This window comes from Phyllostomus hastatus, unplaced genomic scaffold (genome assembly GCF_019186645.2).
Source record: "Phyllostomus hastatus isolate PE091 unplaced genomic scaffold, TTU_PhHast_1.1 phas_scaffold_200, whole genome shotgun sequence".
Lineage (NCBI taxonomy): Eukaryota > Metazoa > Chordata > Mammalia > Chiroptera > Phyllostomidae > Phyllostomus > Phyllostomus hastatus.
The window spans coordinates 8,676,120-8,702,646 of NW_025334016.1; the positions used below are offsets into that span (position 1 = coordinate 8,676,120).

Below are 26,527 nucleotides of genomic sequence, written 5' to 3' on the forward strand. Positions count from 1 at the left end.
TTTTAAGAGGACTGAGGCATCATTGTCCTATATATAGTGTTTCTTGTATCTTCTTCAATAAATGTCTCTATTTTTCCTAGTACATAGTTGGATACCTTCTGGACAGATCTTACATACTTGAAAGATTTTTTATTTTTTATTTGCGGGCAAACAGATCTGAGTTAAACTTCTACTCTATTGGACCCTTGCTGTTTCTCTAACTTCCTCATCTCTAAAATGGGAATGCTAAAATACCTACATCCTAGGATTCCTATGCCCAGCACAGAGCATAGAACTTGATGAGAGTGGATACTTAATCATGTTTGTCTGAGAATAAAATTTATAAATGAGCAAGTTAAGAAAGTGATGGAGCCAGAATTCACCCCCAGTTCTGTTTGACTCCAAAGGCCACCACTGTTTCCCAATCATCTGGAAGTTCTAAGGCTGCCTGACACTCCAGAGTAGCTGCATGCCTGAGGGAACTACCCAGGGGCACTAGACCAGTTCAGGCCAGAATGAGCTGGTCAGCAGAGATCAGGAGGAATAAAGGACTCCTTTCTGGGAGTATTGGACATGACATTTGCTTTATCAAGGGACTTTCCCAAGAAAATCAATTTCTGGAGCATGTTAAAATATAAACAAACCATCACCCACCCACCCACTCCTTAAAGACAATTGGTCCAAAGAGATCTTAGAGAATTCAGACAATTCCACAATGTTGAGAGCACCATCTGATCACATGAACTTTGTTTTCCCTAACAAAGCATTTTTCTTCTAAGATTTTATTTTAAATATGGCTCCACTGTGAAATGTGCATCCCCATACTGTATTGTTTGACCAAGACAAACCTGTGTGCACAGCCACAGATACACTGGGGAATTAACATATTCACCATTTGAAATTTGCTCTTGTGGTTCATGATGATGTTACCAGAATCCCTTGATAACAATGTTTTACCTATTTATAACTGTAACCTATTATCCTATCTTCTATGTAATTGGATGTGACCGAGGTTAAAAAAATTCAGCTACATAAGAAAAGACATGCTCTTATAGAACAGATGTTCACTCAGCATGGAAAGTGACTTAGCCTTTAACACAAATACCCAGAAATACATAAGTGCTCTTTCCAAAAGCACTGATGTTCATACTTTACATGAAAAAATAACTTTAAGATAAATAATATTAAAAATGCAAGAAAGGTACCACAGCTGCTTTTTAAAATAGTTGTTAATTTTACCTCTTTCAAGGGTGATACTTTTATTAATTCGGGCAATCGATTTGTTCTCCAGTTCAGGGCAGAGAAAAATGACTCATAATTGACTTGTTTTTCACTGTCTTCAAACCTGAAAATATAATTATAGCATATGATTTGATTCAATCTGCAGAATTCAGGACCAAAATGTCAGTTTAAATGCTACCATGAAAATATAATATCAGGGATGCTTTAATATCTGATATTTTTCTTATTTATTATTAGTTGATTATCTGTTTCCAACCCTTCAGAACATAAACTCATTGTGAGCAGAGATCTCACACACCTAATTCACCAAAGTATCCTCAGTACCTAGATCAATGCTGGCACTTAGAAAATTTTCAATAAATATTTGGTGCAGTTGCTACAGAAAGAAATTAGTTTATTCAGTAACTAAAACTATTGTTATATTTTGCTAATAATGTTTGAAGGTCTTTTTAGTTAAAAATGTTTGATAGTATGTGTCAGTAAAAGAAAATGTCCTTATAGTTCTTAAATTGCATACCTTTTAATCACTGTAATAAATGATAAAGATGGCTTTTAAATCTTTAAGGCAAAATGGATTCATTTTGCCTAGTATATTTTTAAGAAAAACAAAAGGCATCTTTATCATTTATTACAGTGGTCACCAACCTTTTTGGCAGCAGGGACCAGTTTCATAGAAGACAAGCTTTGCACAGATGGGGAACTCGGAGTGATGGTTTCAGGGTGATTCAAGTGCATTACAGTCAAGCTCTCCTCCTACTGTGAGATTCATTTCCTGAAAGGTCCAGATTGGTACCAGTCCACAACCTGGCCTGGAGGTTGAGGATCCCTCATTTATTATGTAGCCTTTAAAAGGGGTTATTTAGATCCATATATTCTGTCATAAAAATATGTTTGTAATATGTTGTTGAGCAGAAATGAGGTTATAAAGTAAAATAGCATGTAGACTTATGTTCTCATTTTAGGTTTATACTTATATAAAAAGGCATTGAAAAAATCTAGTAACAATACATTGAAGTATTAAGAATAGTTATCTCTGACGAGAGAATATAATTTTTGTTTTTCCTTTAAACTTTCCTGTATCATTTGAATAGTTTTAAGTTTATAATCAGAAAAAAATATGCCCATTTTCATTTAAAAAATAATTATACTGTACCATAAAACTATAGGTCAAAAATAGTGAATCTATTTGACTACTATTTCTTAATTATGGACATTGGCATGAATTCATCCTTACGTTTTAGCCATTAAGACCCAGTAATGTCAACACAATTGCTATAATGACCTAAACACAAAGTATTTCTTTGTGTTATACCTCAAATATCACTTATTCCAAATTTGACCACATTATACCAATTTTTAAAGCTAAATATATACTGACCATGTAACACCATATTTTGAAGGAAAAGACAAATGTGGTCACTAATGCATTGTTCCATGAGCCCTGCCCCAGGCTTCTGCATTTCTCTCAGAATATACAACTCAACATGCCCTCCCAAGCAGCAAGTGAGGTACACAAGTTACTACTGAAAGGATGAACAAAGGATAATTATAAGAAAACTAAGTGATGATAAAAGTAGGAAAATAACATACTTATAATCAGTCAAAAGATTTCTCTTTTTCTCAAAATATTAAGAAAATAGTAGTTCATATTTATAAACTAATAAAAATTAGCAGCAATAAATGAAATGTTACAAGATGTCATATAGACTCATCAATCTAAACAAGATAGAATAAACAGAATGATCAGAAGAGGGGAAAGGGAATTCGGTAATACTTTAGTGTACATTTTCTTTGGCCAAGGATTCTGGGATACAATTCCAATATGCTGCCCCCTACCACTGTCTATCCTGTGAATTTTGGCTAATTTCACTTGTCATTTTAACTCCTTGAAAGAACATGCTCTGTTTATGGAAATATTTGTAGCCAAAATGAAGGACCATTATGTCTTTTATTTTGTATATGTTTTGGGAGAAGAACTAAAACTCAATCAATTAAAGATGTTTTGTAAGAAACCTTCCTTTGTTTGGAGCCTTTTAAGAAAAGTATGCCCTAATACTCTGATTAGGAGCTGAGGTCAGAGAATGAGATCATGAAGGACCTTTGACTTTCTACTGAGGAAAACTAAGAACCACTGGAGCACATTGTACAGAGCTGTAATGGGATCTAAGTTCTATTTTCTAAAGATCACTCTGGATGATATATTGAAAACAGAATGTAGGAGCAAGGCCAAAGAGACACGAGCAATTAATATTCTTTTGCAGTAATACAGATGAGAAATAGTGGCAGCTTAAATGATGCTGGTGGCAGCGGAGAACAGTGAGAAGTGGTCAATTTGGAATATATTTTGACTGTAGGATTTCCTGAAAGATTTTGCATAGTGTGTACGAGAGTGGGAGAGAATAGACTAAGGACAACTCCAAGGATTTTGCTTGAAGAACTGAAAAAAAATAGAGCTGCGCTGAGATAGGAAAGACTGCAAGGGCTACAGATTGGGAGAAAATATTAGGGGTTTGTCTTCAGATATGTTACATTTTTATGGGAAGTGAGCATGTGGGTATATGAGTCTGAAGTTGAGGAAGGAAGTTCAAGTTGAAGATAGAAATATGGGAGTCATTAGCATATAGATGGTATTTAAAGCCACCAGACTGGGAGACAGGATGAGATCACCAATACAATATGCTTCTCTATCTGTTCTTACTGTACAGGATTTAATTATCAATAAATTCCTATTACATTAATTACAGGAGGCACTTATTTAATCCTAGAGATTTCAGAAGTATAATATCTCAGTAATTTGGGAACCAGTCAAGAGACAACCATACAGATCTAGGATCACACCAAACTTCCCCCTCTTATACAATCCACTAACCACTGCTGTGGGTTCTACCACAAAGCTCTTCCCTGTCTCCTGTACCATTCACAAATTCCAAGCCACCATCATTTTTCACCTGGATTACAGCAATAGCTTCATATATTGACCTTGCTGTTTCCACTCTTACCTTGCTGCAGACCATCCTCCACCAGAATGATCTTTCTAAAATACAGATTGCATCAATGACTTCCTTGATTGCAACTCTCCAACTGCTTTCCAATCCACTTAGAACACAAGCTGAACTTCTTAACAGGGCTTCTAAGGGCCTACATAATCTGGCTACTGCTGCCCTCTCTGATTTCATCTGAAAACTCTCTCCCTCTTCACAATGTTCCACATAATGTATAGTCTTCTTGTTCTATAAACATACCAAAATTATTTCCAGAAATGCAAGGCACTGGAGACATTGGCACTTTATGGTCCATTTGTCTAGAAAGTCTCAAGTAAAAGTTTGCTTCCTCCAGAAGGTCTTCCTGAAGTTCTTATTATCTGAGTCCTCATGCCTGAATCTGCATTTTCCCTGGATGATGGCATTGAACTTTCAAAAAAATTCTTTAAACCATACACAAAAATAAATTCAAGGTGAATAAAAGACTTAAATATAAGCCGTGACACCATAAAAGTCCTAGAGGAAAACATTCGCAGGAAAATCTCAGATATTCCACACAGCAACATCTTCACTGATATGTCCCCTAAAGCAAGGGACATAAAGGAAACACAAATGAGACCTCATTAAATTAAAAAGCTTCTGCATGGCTAAAGAAAACAGCATTAAAATGAAAAGAGAACCAACTATATGGGAAAACATATTTGCCAATGATACCTTGAACAAGGGTTTGATCTCCAAAATATATAAAGAACTCACATGACTCCCCTCCAGGAAGTCAGAAAACCCAATTAAAAAATGGACAAAGGACCTGAAGAGACACTTCTCCAAGGAGGACATACAGAGGACCCAGAGACATATGGAAAGATGCTCAGCATCACTAGCCATCAGAGAGATGCAAATTAAAACCACAATGACATACCATTTCACACCAGTCAGAATGGCCATCAAAAACAAATCAACAAACAAGTGTTGGAGAGGATGCGGAGAAAAGTTGGGATTGCAGACTGGTGCAGCCATTGTTGAAAACAGTATGGCATTTCCTCAGAAAACTAAAAATGGAATTTCCTTTTGATCCAGCAAATCCACTGATGGGATTATACCCTAAGAGCCCTGAAACACTAATCCAAAAGAACTTATGCACCTCAATTTTAATAGCAGCACAATTTATAATAGCCAAGTGCTGGAAGCAAATGAGTGGATCAAAAGACTATGGTGCATTTACACAATGGAATTCTACACAGCAGAGAGAAAGAAGGAGCTTATACCCTTTGGGACAGCATGGATGGAACTGGAGAACATTATGCTAAGTGAAATAAACCAGGCAGTGAGAGACAAATACTATGTGATCTCTCCTTTAACTGGAACATAATCAATAAAAGAAAAAAGCAAACAAAATATAACCAGAGACATTGAAATTAAGAACAATCGGACAGTTACCAGAGGGGAGGGGGGAAGGGACAATGGGGAGAAGGGTATTCAGGAACTACTATAAATGACACATGGACAAAACCAAGGGGGAGGGTGGAAGCAAGGGAGGGAGATGGGTTTGGCTGGGGTGCAGGGGAGTGGTGGGGAGAAAATGCAGATAACTGTAATTGAACAACAATAAAATAATTTAAAAAATAAAATAAGATTGAGCATGGGCTGCGAACCAAAGCATCGCAGGTACGATTCCCAGTCAGGGCACATGCCTGGGTTGCAGGCCATGGCCCCCAGCAACCGCACATTGATATTTCTCTCTCTCTTTCTTTCTCTCTCCCTTCCATCTCTAAAAATAAATAAATAAAATCTTTTAAAAATAAAAATAAAAGTAATAAATAATAAAAAGATGCAATAAAATAAAATAATAAAATAAAATAAAAAAATTATGGAAGCCACCACTGGAAGGTCCTATTATCAGACCTTATTAACAATAACTCTGATATTTACTCATGCTTACCTGTTACTCCTAGGCCCCCAACTGTCTTCCCTGCCCAAATTATGATACATCAGACTAAATGCATCTAACTATTTATCCATTTCAAATGATATTTGGGGAAGGTGTTCTCAAATAAAATGATGTTCAGGAAGGATCAAAAGCTGTAAATGAAAGTGTATACAGCTCAGACCTAATGTATAAAATCTTTCTGAGGAAAAATGTTTGAAAGATTTAATCTTTCCAAAGTTGCAGAGCTAGGCCTCAGGGAAGAGTTGAGCTTATGTGGTATAATATTCCACGTTTTTCTCTTCAGTTCTGTCTTACAGAATCTCCATGGATATGGAAATCCCCCCAAAAGGAACAAGGGAGAAAAGAACAAAGACTGTTTCAATTAAAAGGGATAAAACTAGCCAATGTTTCTTGGAAGAATTCTTTGCTCTTGGGCAGTAAATAGAGTTGCAGTAAATCATGATGGATTGATCACAAATAATTTTTAAATAAAATTTTATTTTATTTACATTTTAAAATTCAGTGTTTTACATGAAAGCTTAATCTTTAGTTAAACTGATAGCATCACTGAATTTTCCCCACCATAATCACAAATATTTATCTCCCTTTCCACAAAAATCTCACCAAAATGACATCAAAGAAATAAAAATAAGTAATAACCCACAATGACAAAGACAGATGCAAAAATCCACAATAAAGCAAACCGGGGATTGGTATCCAACCTGGCAGAGCTGAGGAAGGGAAGCTGAACTCTAAATGTCTATGGTAGAGGCAACCAGTGCTTAGAGATTAGCCAATGTGGCCCACAAAATTGAGAGGTTCAGCAATTACAGATTCTGGATGCCAATGAAAGCAGAGATAAGGCTGAAAACAAGGACTGTTTGAAAGCATAAATAAAGCTAGAGCAGCTGGAGACCAAGCATCTTTTCCTCTACACAGTACTCTTTGTAGGGAAGTGAGTCTTGTTCTCCAGAGAAATTCAACTAAAGAAGCTTCAGTCTTGGGAAGATGAAGCATAATGAAGGGCAGAGGGATAGCATTATATGTTGAACTGGGTCCTCTCAGCCCCCATCCTTCCCCTTTCCTATTTCCAGAACACCGGTGGCCATACTTAAATTCTCCTCCTTTTCCCATCTCCTACTCAGCACGAAAAACTAGGATTCTTCTTTTAGTACTTTAAATGGTCCCAGAAAGATCTCCAGATTCCAGTTTCTGGTGATTACCTAATGAAAATAAGGGCTATGAGATGACTCATGCAAGTGACACCTACCAATCAACAAGGTCCAACCCAAAAACCTTCCAACATTAAGGAAAGAAGCCAAAACAACAACAGAGAAAAAAGGGGAATCAGAGAAACAAAGACAATTCAGGTAGCAGAGGAAAAGATATGAGATGAGAAGACATTACATTCATTAAAAAAGAACAGAAGATTACAAAAAAAGGAAATTCAGACAAAAATGTGCTCTTGGAATCAAATATATGATAGCACTCAATGGATGCAGTAAAAGGGGTAGAATATAAAGTTGAGGAGATCCCTTAGTAAGTACACCATAGTGACAACAGGAAATTGGGGAGAGAAAAGATCTCAATTCAGGATATTCAAAATTTTAATGATAGGAGTTCTCACAAAAGAAAAATGAAAATGGAGGAGAGGATATTATTAAAAATTAATGGACAATTTATCAGAACCAAAAGGTAGAGTCTCAAGACACAGTGAATCTACACACACACACACACACACACACACACACACACACACAAACACACACCATAAAGCCCTATGCAGAGCACCAGGAATAAACAGAAGAGCCTAACAGCATCCAGAAAGAACAACTATAATGGGAACCAATATTATGTCAAATTCCCAAGGATCATTACAGGAAGTTAATAATATTATCTAAGAATGAAAAATGGGGCATAGGTGGAGGTGGGGAAATTAAGAGGGAAAGACACTTTTCTTGGGATGATGGGTGTATGGTGCAGTGTGCAGATGATATTTTATTGAGTTGTACACTTAAAACCTATATGGTTTTGTAAACCAATGTCACCCCAATAGAAAAGAACTTAAAAATGTGTAGATTATCAGAAAAAGAGACTAATAGGCATATTAATAGGTTATAATTTCATCAACATTTTTCAAATGATGAAGCAAAGAAAACTTTTTAATGCTAAATACATCCACTTAAATGTAATACCTATATTAATTATAATTTATGTTCATCTATTTGCTGAAGCAATTTATTTTACAGAATAAATGTATTTTCATCTCCCATAAATAAATAAATAAATAAATATAAAAATACAGAAATAGTAGTATGTACATGGTATTTAAATGTCTGCCAAAAAAGCCAGAATGGCTGAAAGTGGATGTTTCTTGTGAATGGGAGCTGAGGAGGGATCGAGCTGGAAAGTGTTATGGTGGAATAAGTGTTTTTAGAATTATTTGATTATTTTTTTGCTAAGAACATGTATCAACTTGATATAAGTAAAAACTTTAAGAGTGTAAAAAGCAGATGAGAGACCTTGAAACACACTTTTCAAGGTAGTAAACTTATACAAATCAAACTTGGGAAGGAAGGAACACCACAAGTTATTCTCCCAGTCTTCCTCCCTCCTCCAAAATTCTGTGTATAGCTTCCTCACATGGACCACAGACATAGTGAGATTTTTTATGGCCTTATTTATTATTATAATATATACTATATATATGCTATTGTTAGATGAGGTTATGTGAGAGAGAAAACTAGGACCTAGTTCTAAAAAATAAGGAGATGAGAGGAAGCGGTTCAGAAATGGAGAAAGGCTTGACTATTAGGAGAGTGAGAATAAGTAGGTCAGTGCCTCCATCCACCCAAGTATTATCTCCCCAGTCACCCACCATGGAGTTCTCCCTGCCTCATGACTACAAGCCATCATTTGCCAAATCCTACCTGTCCTTTCAAATTATTAATCATATACAAAATGTGCCTCCTTACTTCATGGTCATTCTATGCTTCTGATGAAAAATGCTAGAATCCTGATTCTTCACCTGACTCTCCCACTTGCTCCTTTTCAAACATTTGGCTCTTGCTAAGACTGTGATCTATGGTCAAAGAACAGTGATTTTCCACTCTGGAGGAAATTCTCTTGAAAAGGCTATGAAGGCAATTCTAAAGAAAGCTTTCTATGGCAACAGTGTTGAAATCAGTGCACAGAGTTCCAGGATAACTGCCCTAAAGGGTAACACTAATTCTGGTTTTTAAGTGTTTCTATGCTTGTTAAAAAGTCAGCCTCCATACTTCAAATTCCCAGCTCACAGTACTAAAGCATTTTCCTAAAACCTCCATAAATTTTTCTTTCCCTTTGATATTTGAACAAGCCACCACTCCCATCCCTACACAAACTGAGGGACATGATTATGGATGAAAACGGATGGAAGGCAATTTCTTTGGATCATCTCTAGAAAATAATGACCTCCAAGTATGATTCCCAATGCTTTGCTAGGTGGGTTTTCTTAGATGTGAGTCTAATGTGTCATTTGACAGCTGGTCTTGCATCCCCTTCAAAAAATGATGAATGGCTTGAAAACTGCAGAAGCCATCCATTTCCTTGCCATGGGGAATAATGCTGATTTACTTTACTCCCACCATCTGTGGAGGAAAAAGGTGCAGCAGCAGCAGCTGTATTTTGCTGAAGACTAATATGGGTTCCTCACTACAGCAAAGGCCTTCTCATAACTTAGGGGAATGGATTTGCTACATGAACAGGGCTGGAAGAGAGGGAGGGTAATGAAGACACATTTTGGACTCAATTGTGTTTGGTTTCAGTTCATTGCCCAGAAAACCCAGAGATATACACTGAAACACCTGATGAGATTCTTAAAAACCAGACACTTAAGAAAAAAGTGGAACACTGGGCAACTGCACCACCTTCTCATAACTTAGGGGAATGGATTTGCTACATGAACAGGGCTGGAAGAGAGGGAGGGTAATGAAGACACATTTTGGACTCAATTGTGTTTGGTTTCAGTTCATTGCCCAGAAAACCCAGAGATGTACACTGAAACACCTGATGAGATTCTTAAAAACCAGACACTTAAGAAAAAAGTGGAACACTGGGCAACTGCACCACTGTGAGACAAACATGTAGAGTTGGCAAAATGGCACTGCTCAAGTTGCCAATGAGTACCTATGGTTATCTCAAATAGCCAGGCCCCTAAATTCCAATTGTGATACCAGCACAGATTGCTTCAGTGAGGTGGATCACAGCTGCCAAGTATAAACCATATACACAATCAATGTTCTGTTGGTTCACGTGGTTTTGAATTTTCAAAAATTTCCTAAACTACAAATCACCTTATATTTGAAAAGGTAGAAAGCACGAGAGGGTGGGAGGGGGAGAGAAGGAGAGAGTGATGGGGCATCCTCTCTGGAAACTTCCCAGTGTACCAAACACTGCAACAGTAGATGCCACAAGGCTCAGCCTTTGCCCCTCAGTTTTACTGCAAGGTATTGTTGGGTGAAATAATTTGAACCCAAAGCATGCCTCTGGAAGGGTGGCAGGGGGCAAGGCTGGGTAAAGTATAACGAGATGATTTTAAAGCCCTGTTAACTTTTTCCATTTTAACTGATATTTCTGGATGAGGCACCAGCTCTCTTGGGAGGCCAATTCTAAGGCATTCCATGGAGCCCAAAGCCAGATGTAAAAGACTAGCTTAGGGCAGTGCTCCTATGGAAAGGGTTGCACTTGAATTTCCAACTATTCCAAGTCTCAATTCAGAAAGCTGTAATTAGGGGAAGAGGCTGACTCTTTCCTCCCCAGTCCCACAGGAACACAAAATAGAATGACCTCAGAATAGTCTCTACCAGTTATAGTTTGAGAACAAAAAATTTTTATTAGTACTGAGGAAATATCAATATCCAAATGAAGGCTCAGAGGGGTTGACTCAATTTACAAGGTTCACATGGGAATGAGGCAGTAGAGCTGCACTCAGATGCAGGTCTGGCAGAAATGAAGCCTGATCTGCTCCCTCCCATGCCCAATATACTAGCATAGGACAAGTCTCTGCAGTTACCAACATGAATGGGACATAGTCCCTACCCCTAGGAGCTCAGATAGGAACAAAGATTTGGGTATTGTAGGGAGCTGTCATTCTAATTCCATTACATATTAATCTTGGCCTGAAGCATGCTCTTTCACCACGAGAGCCTCCTTATATCTCGATGTTTGCATTTATGAAACGAGAAATCATATCTACCATCAACTAAAATATACCTTTTAATATGCTCAAGGATTCACAAAATAGTCTAGGACTCTTGGCACTATGTCAATACAGAGTGTTACTCCTGTTATTAATGGATAATAGGTACTACTACATAGACATTTAAGTCTGATGCTCTGTGCATTAGTGAAATGACTTCATTCTGTAAGTAAAGTGACCTCATATCAGCTACCACAGCACAAACTGATGGGGGCTCAGGTATCTGGATGTAGAAATATTTGTGGAAATAATTGTGCAGTGACCCTTGTGCTGGATGAAGTCATGATTCCAGCTTGAGTTGTGCTAATAAGGAAAATACTAAATCACAAGAAAAATGAAAATAGAGTAGAAGGGAAATCTTAGTACCAAAACACAGGGTCTGGAGAAACACATGGGTAACAATTACTGAGTGTAAGAAAGCATCCAAACCTTTAGCCATATTGTTTTTGGTCTCTTGATATAAATTTGGGGCTATACAGCTGTTTAACTGCTGCCCAACTCTGTCCCAAGGCAGGTAAAACTGCCCCTGGGCAGTGTGCATTGAACCAAATCAACAAACTCCACGCCTGCCTCCCACAAGAGACTGTAGATGTCAGAGGGTGTCTGGCTTAGCGTGCCACAGGAGGACTATGCAAAAAGAGTCTGGTCAAGGCTCTGGAAAGCCCTGTGGAGTCTATGGGGAACAATAAGAATGCAGAATATAAATGCAAGCTGCAGGCTGATGGGCCCATTAGGAATTAGGGCAGTCTTTGGAAAGGAATCTGTGGAGATGATGCAAAACACCAAGCATGTGACCCAAATCATGGCAGGGCATATTGGAAGGAGAGGGGAATGGGAATGAGACATTTTCTAATCTGATTAGTCTGAAATTTCCCCTGAGTGTCAAGAAGGGTCACTGCACAATTAGAGGCAAAGTTATACTGAACATGGTTGGCTTAGTGGCTCAGAGGAATGACCTCCCTGAAGCTAAGCTGGGCTCAGAAACAGATGTGTTCTGAGACTGGGATGACTTCGAAGTGAGTTGTGGAATAGTCTTTCTGTGTTTAATGTCAAATTATATAGGCAAAGACAAAACAGTTTGCTGAGAGAATGAGAGGATGATGACTTGGTGGCCCCAGTATCGGATAAGAAACATCTAGGTCTTCCAGAGGCCAGGCTCCCACATTCTGGACTTTCCAGGACAGTTCATCCTCGAGGCTATCAAGAGATAATCTAATAAACATCCACAGCTTCCTGACTACAAGACAGCTTAATATGTGAAAGGCATTCAGATACAACCGTTTAAACAAGGCTTCCTCTCTGTAGAAGGACACACGTTTCTTCCAGTTCATTTCTAAGTCACAGTGTGTGGTCTATGGATCCTGATTTAAACTTCTCTCTTAGTTTCCAATCAATACTTAGAATCAGGGGTAGTGCTACATCATTTACATGTGTTACCTCAGGTCATGTTCAGAACCACTGGGAAATAGTCATTGTACAAGATCTAACAACTATAAGTAGATTCAAGATGCAACACTGCACTGTTTGCTTATAGGCAGGAAATCAAACAGGTTAGAAGTAGGTATCTGCATCTGAATAGATCAAACATCAAGTCACAAATCTTCATTACAAGGTGAGGTACAAAAGGAAAAACATAGTGTTGTAAGAATCCTTAGGAAGAGATAATCACTGCTGGCCAAGTAAGACCAGGAGGGCATCATGGATGTGGTACTACCTGAAATGAGTTTTAAAGGAAAAGCAAACTTTCAGCAGGTGAAAAAGAAGGAAGCTATTTTCTACAAAAAAAAAAAAATAGTAAGAGAAAAGGCAAAAAAAAATGGGAAGGCACGAGGTATCTGTGTGAAATGCTCACTGGCCTATTAGCCTTGACTATTGGGAATGGGAAAGGGAGCTTTGGGAATGTGTTAATTGTGAAAAACCCCAACTCCCAGGCCTGACTACTTCATCTCAGGTCCTTTACACCAGGATTACTTAATTATTCTTCACCCTGCTACTAGCAATTAAAAGCAAATGGAGCTAATGGTCTAGAGCTAATTCCATATCAATCTAATGTATGCCCACATCCAAGTGGAATGGCCCTCTTCTTGATTACTCTCCTGACACTTTGGATCCTGGTTTTTCCCGCATGGGATTTAGTTTTATCTGTTCTTTCCCTTTCATTCTGCCTTAGATAAGAACTCCCACTCTAGTCCCTGTTTGAGAACAATGCTCCAACTGACAACCCTAAGCTCCACAATGGAGAAAAAGAGTTCAAAGCTAAGGAGTTTCATCTTTCTTTGAGAACAAAGAGATGGTACAGAAGGTGTGTGAGTAGAAGAGCTACATTATGATACTTTTGCTCTTAGCTGCTTGATTTTAAAATTAAGAGACTGGTGGAAGAAAGAACAATGCAAAGACACTGAAAAACTCAAGAGGAAATATGGGTCAGAATAAGAGGAAGGATAGTAGGATTGGAGAGAAGAGAGTAAGGATTTAAGCAGTAGGAAGGAGGTAGAACTGTCAAGATATTCTAATCTACTGCCTATTTATACAATAATTCAAAATGGTTAGAAGAAGGGGCTGTGCCGCTAAAAAGCTCAGGAGTTAAATCACAGCTCCTCTTCTAGACTAGACTATTTGATTTTGGGCAAAATACCCCACCTCTTTAAACCTCAGCATCCTTATGTAAAATAGGAGGATAATAGTACTGACCTCACCAACTTTTCCTCACAAAGTACTGGGTTGGCCAAAAATTCTGTTTAGTTTTTTTCCATAAAATAAAAGGCACATTTTCATTTTCACCAATAACTTTATTGATTTGGATATTTTAAGTATGTTGGCTATCTCCCACATGATAAATGTTGATTGTTCTCAATTAATGTCTCGATTTGATCGCTATCAACTCCAACTGGTCTATCTGACCATGGAGTATCATCCAGAGAGAACTCTCCAGCACGAAACTTCACAAACCACTTTTGAAACATTCAATCAGTCACAGCACCTTCTCCATACTCTGCACAAATCTTTATTTTTGCATTTCAGTTGTGTTTTTACCTTTCTTGAAATAATAAAGCATAATATGCTGAAAATGTTGTGTGTTTTCTTCCATATTCAATATTAAAATGGCTACACAAAAACTGACTAATTTTGATCAGTGTTTTTAAATGCACACTGATATGACAGCTGTCACAACACAATCTAACAAAATTGTTTCAAATGAAGTTCAAGACAACTAAGTGCTATTACAGCCATCTTACAGAAAAAAAAACCCCTGAATTTTTGGCCAACCCAATACATGAGATAATATGTTCAAAGCAATAATAACAATGCCTAGCACATAGACCAAAATGTCATAGCTGTCAAGACAAATATTACAACAGAGGAGAGGATGGAGTAATGCCATAGCAAGCATAAATGATGACTAGAGTCTAGATGGTTAGAGGGTGGTGCCAGGAAGTCAAATGTTCAGTTCAAATGGAAAAATTATTTGTTTTAGAAAGCATTTCATCATACTTTCCTTTTGTGATATATATCCTCTTATGGCATATTTTAGCCACCAGGAATTACTGCTTTCAAAAATATGCCTGGGGAAACCTCAAGATAGAAGTGGAGGAGCTACTAACCTCCTCCCAGCACCAATCTGGAATTACAACTAAATGGTAGAAAAACCATCCTGAATAACCAACTGAACAGTAGCTGGAGAGAAGCCTTATAACCAAGGAAATATGGAAGAATGCAAACCACAACTATACTGGTAGGAAGTACAGAGGCACAAAAGGGCTGGGTGGGCTCCCATAAGAAGACAGTTGAAATTCTTGAGGGGTATTTCAATGGCCTGAGGGGGAGTTCCCTCTGAGAAGTATGGGATCTAAACCACAAGTTGAGCTCCCTAGCCTACAGTATCAGAGCCAGAAAGGAACCTAGATAACATGCAGATGTGAAAAGCAGTGAGGTTTCTGTTTGCCAGGGAGAGAGGGCTGAAGACTCTCACAGAGAGCCTCCTGAGGGGCCAATGCACAAAATCTCATTTGCAGCCACTTACCTGGGCTTCCCATGAGGAAGGGCAGAGTGGACTAGAGACACTTGAGGAGAGTCTGGGGTTTGTGGTTCTGGGAAGAGAACTAAAGAAACAGCTGCCAGGATCCCTTTGCTAAGTCATTCTCCATTAATGCAGGAGTTATCATTATCAGGCAGAGGTCTCCTTTCTGAATGACATCAGCCTGAGGGAAGCAAGAGCCTCACCCTGTGAAGCTTAAGCCAGGTTGCTGAGTATAGGTGGAAGCTATCTCAGTGTTTGAGTCTAACAGTAAATGTGGATCTCTGGGAGCTCTAAGACTAGGGCTGACCCAGGTCTGGTGCTGGAGAAAGCGGGCCTTGATGTGCAGCTTGATTCTTTCTGCACGCACCCAGGGCTAGAAGAGGGAGACACATTCAGTGGATCACTAATAGGTCCAAACAGGTTGCTGAAGGCCAGTAATAGGCAGCATCTGAGATAGGGCTGTACCAGAGTCTTCGCAAATCTACCTAATACACAGAAAAAATACAAAGAGACAGCCAAAACGGAAAGACAAAGAAACAGGCCCCAAATGAAAGAACAAGAGAATGCTCCAGAAAAAGAACTAAATGAAATGAAGGCAAGCAATTTATGAAATAGAGTTTAGAGTGATGATTATAAGAACATGCAACAGCATGGGAAAAGATATAGAAACCAAAAAGAGGCTCAGGGGAGAAAATCCTGACCCATCTATGGAGTAGAGAAGCAAGCAACCAACATACTTTAGCATATGTGAAAATAAAGGACAAAGGATTGTGGTGGAACTGAAAAACCAGACAATAAGAAGAGTGATGCAACAAGGTAGGGTCCCGGGGACCAGCGTGTGGTCCGGGGGCTGCAGCCCCAGGCCCAGGGCCCACTGCTGGGTTTGTCACAGAGTCCTTGGGAGAGAGCTGGAACAACTGCTCCCTCCCCAGCCAAACAAGGTCTGAGCAGCACCAGGAGGAATCCAGGTGCTAGCAAACACACAGGGGCTGTGAGCACCTTTAGAGGCTGTGGACACCAGAGAGGCTGGGTCACGCAGCAGTCCCTGACCCCCACAGTCACTAGCCTGGCTGGAGAGTTGGGCTGCGGGAGAAGCCAGGCCACTGTGCAGAGAGGCAGGCTTCAACGGGAGGAATTTCTCAAGAGGAAGGAGTGAATAGATAGACACTGTTTGGGGAATTCTCCTAAAGTGATCACTTGCTCCAGCCTCCCTGCCACCCAGCTGTGGGCATGGGAGCACACGTGTAGGGAGAGCATCCCCACACCCCAGTCCACAGCAGTAACCCTGGGAAAAGACCTGATTCCCAAACCCAGGGTGCAAGGCTGAGGAGCCACATTAGCTTCCCAGACAGTGAGGGAGCCAGTGTGAGCTTCCCTGACTGAGGAAGAAAAACCATACCAATCACCCCTCAGCCTGCCACAGCCAGCAAGAGCAGAAAAACTGGTTTGGCCACTTTGAAACCAAGAGACTTTTTAATTTGATTCTATTTTTTTTAACAATTTTTTATTTTTTTATTTTTATTGTTTTTATTCTCTTCTGATTTCTTTTTCCTCTCTTTCCTGATTTCTTGTTTTATTCCTTCCTTCTTCCTTTCCTCCAATTTTATCTCTTCTTCCTTCCTTCGTCTGCCTTTTCTATTTCTACTTTTTAAAATTTTTTCTAAATACCTACAAGTGAGACAAAATCCTGGATCTGTGAAAAGACCAAAGTTGAACCCAGAGAAGGGGCATCACAACAGCTGGGACAGTGAGACCAATTTTACTCTGCTATTACAGAGAACCTGCAAGTTATTGCATATTTGTATTATTATTATTTTTCCAGTATTCCTACCTAGAATACTGAAAAATATTCAATTTTTTTGAATAGTATTTTCGTATCCCTCTTCTTTTTGTATAGTCTGCTTTGCTAGGCTGGATATATTGTATGACCTGACAGCTTTCCCCTGATATCTCTTTCCATACTGTATTCCTAATCTACTGTCCTTTAACTCACCTGTGTCCCATTAGCACACTACTCGAGGTTCTGTACTCCCTATTCTTCTTACCTAGATCTCATAGATTCTGTCATATGATTGTTGCTATAATATTTTTGTAAATAACTGCTGTTCCATGCAATTGTAATTACTTCACAACACCCCCGCACACAAGATCTTAGCACATTTCAAAGTTTCCTGAACTCTATTACTGTAGTGGTTAACTCTATTCTCTCATACACTACACCTATTTACAATCCTTTACTCTCACCTTACCTCAGAATCTGACCTCCCACAACCTTCCTGCTTTATAGATCCAACTCACAATCCTTCCTTCCCCAACAAGAGTCTTATCTTCTTTCCATTCTTTCTAAAAATCAGCTAGCTGGGTGGAAGATCACGGTTAACACTATACATAGTGAAAGGATCTCCTATCTCTTCTCTACTTGCTGCTATGCTAAATATCATAGAATTCTCTCTTGCTGTCTTAAACCATTTTGCCTTCCCCCTTCAACTGATGACAAAAAAGAATAGGTGGAGGCGGTGAAAATCAGGATACCCACTGGAAGAGAAAACCCAACAACAAAGGAACCACTAACAGATAACAACAGAAGAAGGTGAAGGAGGGAGTGGTAAACACACAAAACTCAATCCAGGACCGATCTGGAAATACAAATAAACAGTAGAGACAGTACCCAATACAAACAACTGAACAAGAGCAAGACAGAATTCTTTAAACCTTATACACACGGAAGAACAAGCTTCAACACAACCTGCCCTCACCAGCACAACAAAATACAGGAGGTGGTGGACAGAGTAACCCTCATTTAACCAGCTGGTGGGAAGGAACCACCAAAGAAAGACTCAACAACAATCAAAACCCAAAGGCAAACACAAAGCCAACTTAAATGACAGCCCAAGACCAGTGAGCTTGGGAGTCAAGGAAACTGCACCACTGAAACTCACTGCTATTCTACAAAAGAAGTTCACACCACAAACCCAGGGAGCCAGAACAGATCAATTTAAGAGGCTGACTCTAACAAGAATCTCAAAAACAATGGGAAGACAAAGAAACAATCCCCAAATGAAAGGAAAGGAGGAAGCCTCAGAAAGAATGCTAAATGAAATAGAGGCAATTCAAATATCAGATATTGAGTTCAAAGCAATGACTGTCAGGAAGCTCAATGAGCTCACAATGAGCTACCAGAAACTACAGGGAAGCTACTGAAAACTACATCAGCATGCAAAAGGAAATAGAACTCACTGAAAACTACATCAACATGCAAAAGGAAATAGAAACTCTCAACAAGGGCCAAGAGGAAATGAAGATTACAATTTCTGAACTGAAGAACACAGTAGAAGAAATGAAAAGCAAGATCGATGAAGCAGAAGATCAGATCAGCGAGCTAGAGGAAAAAGTAGAACAAAACACCCAGAAAGAGCAAGAAAAGGAAAAGAGGCTCAGAAAGAATGAAGAGGGATTAAGAGAAATGCAAGACAATATGAAACCTAATAATATCCATATAACAGGGATACTAGAAGGAGAAGAAGAAGAGCAAGGGATCAAAAACCTATTTGAAAAAGTAATGATGGAAAAATTCCCTAATTTGATGAGAGAAAACGTCACACAAATACAGGAAACACAGAGAGTCCCAATCAAGAGGAACCCAAAGAGGCCCACCTCAAGACACATAATTAAAATGGCAAAATTTCAAGACAAAGAGAAAATATTAAAGGCAGCAAAGGAAAAACAGGAAGTAACATACAAGGGAGCCACAATAAGGCTAACAGCTGACTTCTCAATGGAAACACGCCAAGCCAGAAGAGAATGGCAGGAATATTCCAAGTAATGAGAACCAGAGGTCTACAACCAAGGCTACTTTACCCAGCAAGGCTCTCAATCAAGATAGAAGGCCAAATAAGAAGCTTCTCAGACAAAAGAAGTCTAAAAGAATACACCTCCACTAAACCAGCTGTGCAAGAAATGCTAAAGAGACTGCTTTAAGGAAAGAAAGGAAAAGAGAGAGAGAGAGAGGAACACACGTACCTAAAGGCAATGAATAAGTACCTATCAATAATAACCTTAAATGTAAATGGATTAAATGTTCCAATCAAAAGACATAGAAGAGCTGATTGGATAAGAAAACATGATCCACACATATGCTGCCTACAAGAGACCAACCTCAGGATTCAAGACCTGCACAGGCTGAAAGTGAAGAGCTGGAAACAAATTTTCCAAGCAAATTGACAGGAAAAAAAAAAAAGCCAGGGTGGCAATACTCATATCTGACAAAATAGACTTCCAAAAAAAAAAACCCATAAAGAGAGACCCAGAAGATCATTTCATAATACACAAGGGAAGAATCCACCAAGAAGACATAAATATTGTAAATATATATGCACCCAACATAGGAGCACCCAAATACATAAAGAAAATCTTAGAGTACTTCAAGAAAGATATCGACAGCAACACAATTATTATGGGGGATTTTAACACCCCATTGTCAAAAATGGACAGATCTTCCAAACAAAATATCAACAAAGATATTGTGGCATTGAACAATACCCTTGATGAAATGGGCTTTACTGGTATATACAAAACCCCCCATCCCAAAGAAGCTAAATACACATTCTTTTCAAAAGTACATGGAAAATTTTCAATGACACACCACATGATAAGACACAAAACAAGCCTTAACAATTTCAAAAAATTGAAATCATACCAAGCATTTTCTCAGACCACAAGGGACTGAAGCTAGAAGCCAACCCCAAGGAAAAAAACCCCAAAACACTCAAAATCATGGAGATTAAATAGCATGCTTTTAAAGAATGAATGGGTCAAGAATGATATTAGGGAAGAAATCAAAAGGTTTCTGGAAACAAATGAAAACAAACTCACAACAACCCAAAATTAATGGGACACAGCCAAGGCAGTCCTGAGAGGGAAGTTCATAGTGATACAGGCCCACCTAAAAAAGTTAGAAACATTCTAAACAAACAACCTAATCCTACATCTACAAGAACTCGAGGAACAACCACAAAGACAGCCCAGAGCAAGCAGAGGGAAGGAAATAACCAAGATCAGAGGAGAATTACATGACATAGAGACTACAAGCACAATTCTAAAGATCAACGAATCCAAGAGCTAGTTCTTCGAAAAGATAAACAAAATAGACAAGCCTTTAAGCAGACTCATCAAGAAAAATAGAGAAATTACTACAAAGAACTGTATGCCAAGAAATTTGAAAACCTAGATGAAATGGACAAATTTCTAGAAAAATATAATCTTCCAAAACTCAATGGAAAAGAAGCAGAAAGCCTGAATAAACCAATAACAGCAAACGAAATTGAAGCAGTAATCAAAAACCTCCCAACACACAAAAGCCCTGGACCAGGTGGTTTCACAGGAGAATTCTACAAAGCATTTAAAAAAGACCTAACCCTTATCCTTCACAGACTATTCCAAAAAATCCAAAAAGATGGAAGACTCCCAAACTCTTTTTATGAGGCCAACATCATCCTAATTCCAAAACCAGATAAAGACACAACAAAGAAAGAATACTTCAGGCCAATATTGCTGATGAAATTGACACTAAAATCCTCAACAAAATACTGGCAATCGACATCCAAGAGTACATTAAAAAGATCATACACCATGACCAAGTGGGATTCATTCCAGGGATGCAAGGATGGCTCAATATTCGCAAGTCAGTAAATGTAATACATCACATAAACAAAGGCAAAGACAAAACCCACATGATCATATCAATAGATGCAGAAAAAGCATTTGATAAGATACAACATCCATTTATGATAAAAAACACTCAGCAAAGTGGGAATAAAGGGAGCATTCCTCAACATAATAAAGGCATATATGAAAGACCTACAGCCAACATCATATTCAATAGGCAAAAATGAAAATCTTTTCCACTAAGATCAGGAACCAGACAAGGCTGTCCACTTTCACCACTTCTATTCAATATAGTACTGGAAGTTTTAGCCACAGCAATCAGACAAGAAAAAGAAATAAAAGGCATTCAAATCAGAAAGGAGGAAACAAAGCTGTCACTGTTTGCAGATGACATGATAGTGTACACAGAAAATCCTATAGACTCCACCAAAAAACTGCTTGACCTAATAAATGAATTTGGCAAAAGATTAGGATACAAAGTCAATATCCAGAAATCAAAGGCATTTCTGTACACCAACAATGAAACAGCAGAAACAGAAATCAAGAAAAAAAATCCCATTTGAAATAGCAAAAAGAAAAATAAAATACCTAGGAATAAACCTAACCAAAGAGGTAAAAGACCTGTATTCAGAAAACTACATAACACTGAGGAGAGAAATCAAGGAAGACACAAACAAATGGAAACATATACCGTGTTCATGGATTGGAAGAATTAATATAATAAAAATGTCCGTACTACCAAAAGCAATTTACACATTCAGTGCAGTACCTATTAAAGTACCAATGGCTTATTTCACAGACATAGAACAAACACTTCAAAAATTTATACAGAATTATAAACGACCCCAAATAGCTGCTGCAATTTTGAGAAAGAAGAGTAAAGTAGGAGGGATCACAATACCTGACACTAAACTATACTACAAGGCCACTGTAATCAAACAGCTTGGTACTTGCATAAAAACAGGCACAATGGAACAGAACAGAGAACCCAGAAATAAACCCAGGTGTCTATGGTCAATTAATATTTGACAAAGGAAGCAGCAACATAAAATGGAATAAAAATAGCCTCTTCAACAAATGGTGCTGGGAGAACTGGACACCTAGGTGCAAAAAAATGAAACTTGAGCACCAAGTTACACCTTATACAAAAATAAATTCAAGGTGGATAAAAGACTTAAATATAAACTGTGACACTATTAAAGTCCTAGAAGAGAACGTAGGTAGGAAAATCTGATATATTTCACGCAGAAACTTTTTTACTGACATGTCTCCAAGAGCAAGGGACATAAAGGAATGAATAAACAAATGGGACCTCATCAAAATAAAAAGCTTTCGCAAAGCTAAAGAGAACAGTATCAAAATAAAAAGAGAACCAGCTATATGGGAAAACATATTTGCCAATGATACCTCAGGCAAGGGTTTAATCTCCAAAATATATAAAGAACTTACATGACTCCACTCTAAGAAGACAAGCAACCCAATTAAAAAATGGGCAAAGGACTTGAACAGACACTTCTCCAAGGAGGACATACAGAAGATCCAAAGACACATGAAACGATATTCAATATTGCTAGCTATCAGAGAGATGCAAATTAAAACCACAATGAGATACCACTTCACACCAGTCAGAATGGCCATCATAAACAAAGCAACAAATAACAAGTGTTGGAGAGGTTGTGGAGAAAAGGGGACCCTAGTGCAGTGATGGTGGGACTGCAGACTGGTACAACCACTATGGAAAGCAGTATGGATCTTCCTCAGAAAACTAAAAATGGATCTGCCTTTTGACTCTGCAATTCCACTGCTGGGACTATATCCTAAGAACACTAAAACACCAATACAAAAGAACCTTTGCACCCCGATGTTCATAGGAGCACAATTTATAATAGCTAGGTGCTGGAAGCAACCTAGATGCCCATCAGTAAATGAATGGATCAAAAAACTATGGTACATTTACACAATGGAATTCTATGCAGCAGAAAGAAAGAAGGAGCTCCTACCCTTTGCAACAGCATGGATGGAGCTGGAAAGCATTATGCTAAGTGAAACAAGCCAGGCAGTGAAAGACAAATACCATATGATCTCACCTTTAACAGGAACCCAAACAACAAAACAAAGAAATATGCAAAATATAACCAAAGACACTGAAATAGAGGATAGACTGACAGTGACCAGAGAGGAGAGAAGAGGGAATTTCAGGGGAGAATAGGAAGGGTTTACAGGAACAAATTTAAAGGACACATGGACAAAAACTAGGGGGAGGGTGGTAATGGGTGGGAAGTGGGGAGGGTTGGGTGGGTGGGCTGGAATGGGAGTAAAAGGGAGAAAACTGTACTTGAACAATGATTAAAATAAAATAAAATAAATTTTAAAATAAACACAAAAACAAACAAAAAAAGAAACCAAAAAGGAGAAACATCAGAAAAAAAGACTGTAATATCTGAAATAAATAATACACTGGAAGGAATAAAGAGTTGGTCAGATGAAGCAGAGGATAAAACAGTGATTTGGAAGGTAGAAAAACACCTAAGCAGAGAATTAAAAAAATGAGGAGCGCTTAAGAAACTTTTGGGACAACATGAAGCAAAACAACATCCACATCATGGGAATACCAAAAGGAGAAGAGGGGGAGCAAAGGATAGAGAACCTATTTGAAATAACAATAACCAAAATTCCCCTAATCTGGTGAAGGAAAACGACACACAAGTCCAGGAAGGACAGAGTTCTAAACAAGATGGACTCAAAGAAGCCTACAGTGAGAGACAACATAAGTAAAAGGGCAAAGTTTGAAGACAAGGAGAGAATCCTAAAAGCCTAGTGAAAAACAGGTAGTTACCTACAAGGGAGCTCCAATTAAACTGTCATCTGATTTCTCAACAGAAACATTTCAGGCCAGAAGGGACTGGTATGAAATATTCAAGGTGATGAAAAGCAAGGACCTACAACCAAGGCTACTGGTATTACCCAGCAAGGCAATCATTTAAAATTGAAGGAGAAATAGCAAGTTTCTCAGACAAGAAAAAGGTAAAGGAGTTTGTTAACACCAAACCAGTACTAGAGGAGGAGTGGGAGGAGGGGGAGGGGAAAGGAAAAGGAGAAATGGAAAGGAAAAATAAAGCTGGGGTAACAATGCTTATATATGACAAAATAGACTTTAAAACCAAGCCTATAGTAAGAAGAAAGAAAAACACCACATAATGATAAAGGGAACAATGCAACAAGAGGATATAACCCTTGTAAACATTTATGCACCCAACATAGAAGCACCTAAATATGTAAAGCAAATCTTGATGGACATTAGGGGAAAGACTGACAAAAATACAGTCATAGTAGAGGATTTTAATACCCATTAACTTCAACAGATGGATCTTCCAGGCAGAAAATCAACAAGGAGACAGTGGCCTTAAATGACACATTATTTTTTTATGGATTTAATTGATATCTTCACAGCATTTCACTCCAAAGCAGCAAAAAATGCATAATCTTCAACTGCACATGGAATGTTTTCTAGAACAGACCACATATTAGGACACAAAACAAGTCTTAATAAATTTAAAAAGACTGAAATCATATCAAGCATCTTCTGTATCCACAATGCTATGAAACTAGAAATCAACAAGAAGAAAACTGAAAAATATACAAAGACATGGAAGCTAAATAACATGTTATTAAACAATGAATGGGTCAACAATGAGATCAAAGAAGAAATCAAAAGATACCTTGAAAAACATCCAAGATGGCTGTAGAACAGCTGGAAGCTGTGTCCACTTCCTTCCAGACTCAGAATGGTCTTACAGCCTAAACAGAGTAATCAACTTGAAAATCCAGCAGAGAGTGGATGAGTGAGCATGTAAATGAGAGCACAGAGAGTGTGGGTGTGGGCAAGAGCCTGTCCGCTTGCAGGAAATCTGGGAGCAGGCAGGCCAGGCTCTCCAAGTAGAGAAACTGCCACCACTACAGCCCAAATCAGCACTATTGACTGCACAGAGCTGGGGTAGCTGTGTACTGGTGAAGGAGCTGCAAGCACCTGTGGCAGAGAGAGATGATCAAAGAGGTGCTGGCTCCAGAAACTGTATGGTGGGAGCAGGACTACCTGAGGCTGAATATCTCTGGAGAGAGTGGGGACAGCACCCTGCCCCCACCACCACCACCCTGTGGGAAAGATCCAGAGAGAAATTTTATCTGAAACAGTCGGGGGTTCTGACAGGCGGTGGCCAGCCCTGACCAAGAGAGACTCTGTGGTTTTGGGAAAGGTGAGCTTGTGGAGACCAGGTCTACCTGGGATTGGTGCTGCAGCTTGGGTACCACACAGAAACTCTTTTTAAAGGGGAGCTGAGGTGAGCCCCGACACGTGGCAGAGGTCTGAGGCTTGCATGCACATGCATGCAGGAGTAGCAGCTCTGGTAACAGAGAATTTAGAGGGATACAGTCACACTAGGGACTATGAGTCCCACAAAGGACTACTGGCTAGCAGAGGATGGTTTCACAGTGGAGAACTTGGGCCTGATCCTCTTACAAGAGAGTGTCAGGATGGGATCTGGAAGGCAGGGGCTGAACACCTGAGATTCCTTGGAGCTAGCCAGATCCCCTCAGGGACAGGAGAGCCCAACCCCCACCTGTGGGATTACAGGCTCTGCAGATCAGTGAGGCCATGCTCAAGAGCATCCTGCTGGGTACATTTACACCGGGGAAAGAAGAAAAAGCTCTGTAAGGGCCCTTAACTAGACAATACAAGCTACAATGTTCCTTGGACCCTGATCCACTAAATTTAGTAGAGAAAAGAGAGTAGGGACAAGCACAACAAGGGGGATTCAGTGTCCCACCCTGCCTTGGCATCTAGACAGAATTGCTGCTTGCACCAAGCAGGAAGCAGCTGCCCCTTTTACACAGATTGGCCCCTCACAGGAAATGGACAGCTAATTCACCAAAAAACATACATTATTGGAACAAATCTGGAACAGAGGAAGATGTGTGGTGAGGGGATGGGGAAACACTCCCACCATTTTCATTGAAGTCTAAGTAGTGCACTCCTGGGGCACTACTTAGTGGGTCCCAGGGTTCTCTCCCACTGATTGCAACAGAGATGCTCTTGGGATACAGGTAGAGAAGGTACTGGCAGTCCTCTTGGGTCATTAAAGGAACCACTATTGGGCCCAAGGTTGATGGAAAACTGGAAGGGCAGAACAGTGGGATCCAGCCAAATCTGAAGGAGACAGCCACAGACTGAGGATCACTTGCATCCATGAACAGGCTGCCTAGAGTCAGACTGGGACATGATGTGACATCAACAAGGGCAGATCCAGGAAGAGAAGACAGTGATAAACTCGATTTGACTGAGATGAATTCCACAGTGGTCTTCTTCACGATTTGTGTTATTTTCTTTCCTGCATAGCCTTTTACCACTCATTTCTTTTCCTTCAAGTTTGTGCTTATTAAGTCACTAATTTTTATATTATACTTTGTTTCAGATCTCATAT

The 26,527-nt window shown here is 39.1% G+C and overlaps 1 protein-coding gene across 1 annotated transcript in view; it reads right to left on the minus strand.

Annotated features, from left to right (window-relative positions):
* Positions 1-26,527, minus strand: part of EFHC2 (EF-hand domain containing 2) — a 231,943-nt gene that overhangs the window by 12,252 nt on the left and 193,164 nt on the right. The window contains exon 13 of the mRNA XM_045860517.1: positions 1,219-1,324. Coding sequence (XP_045716473.1) covers positions 1,219-1,324 — 106 coding nt within the window. The remainder of the gene's footprint in view (positions 1-1,218; positions 1,325-26,527) is intronic.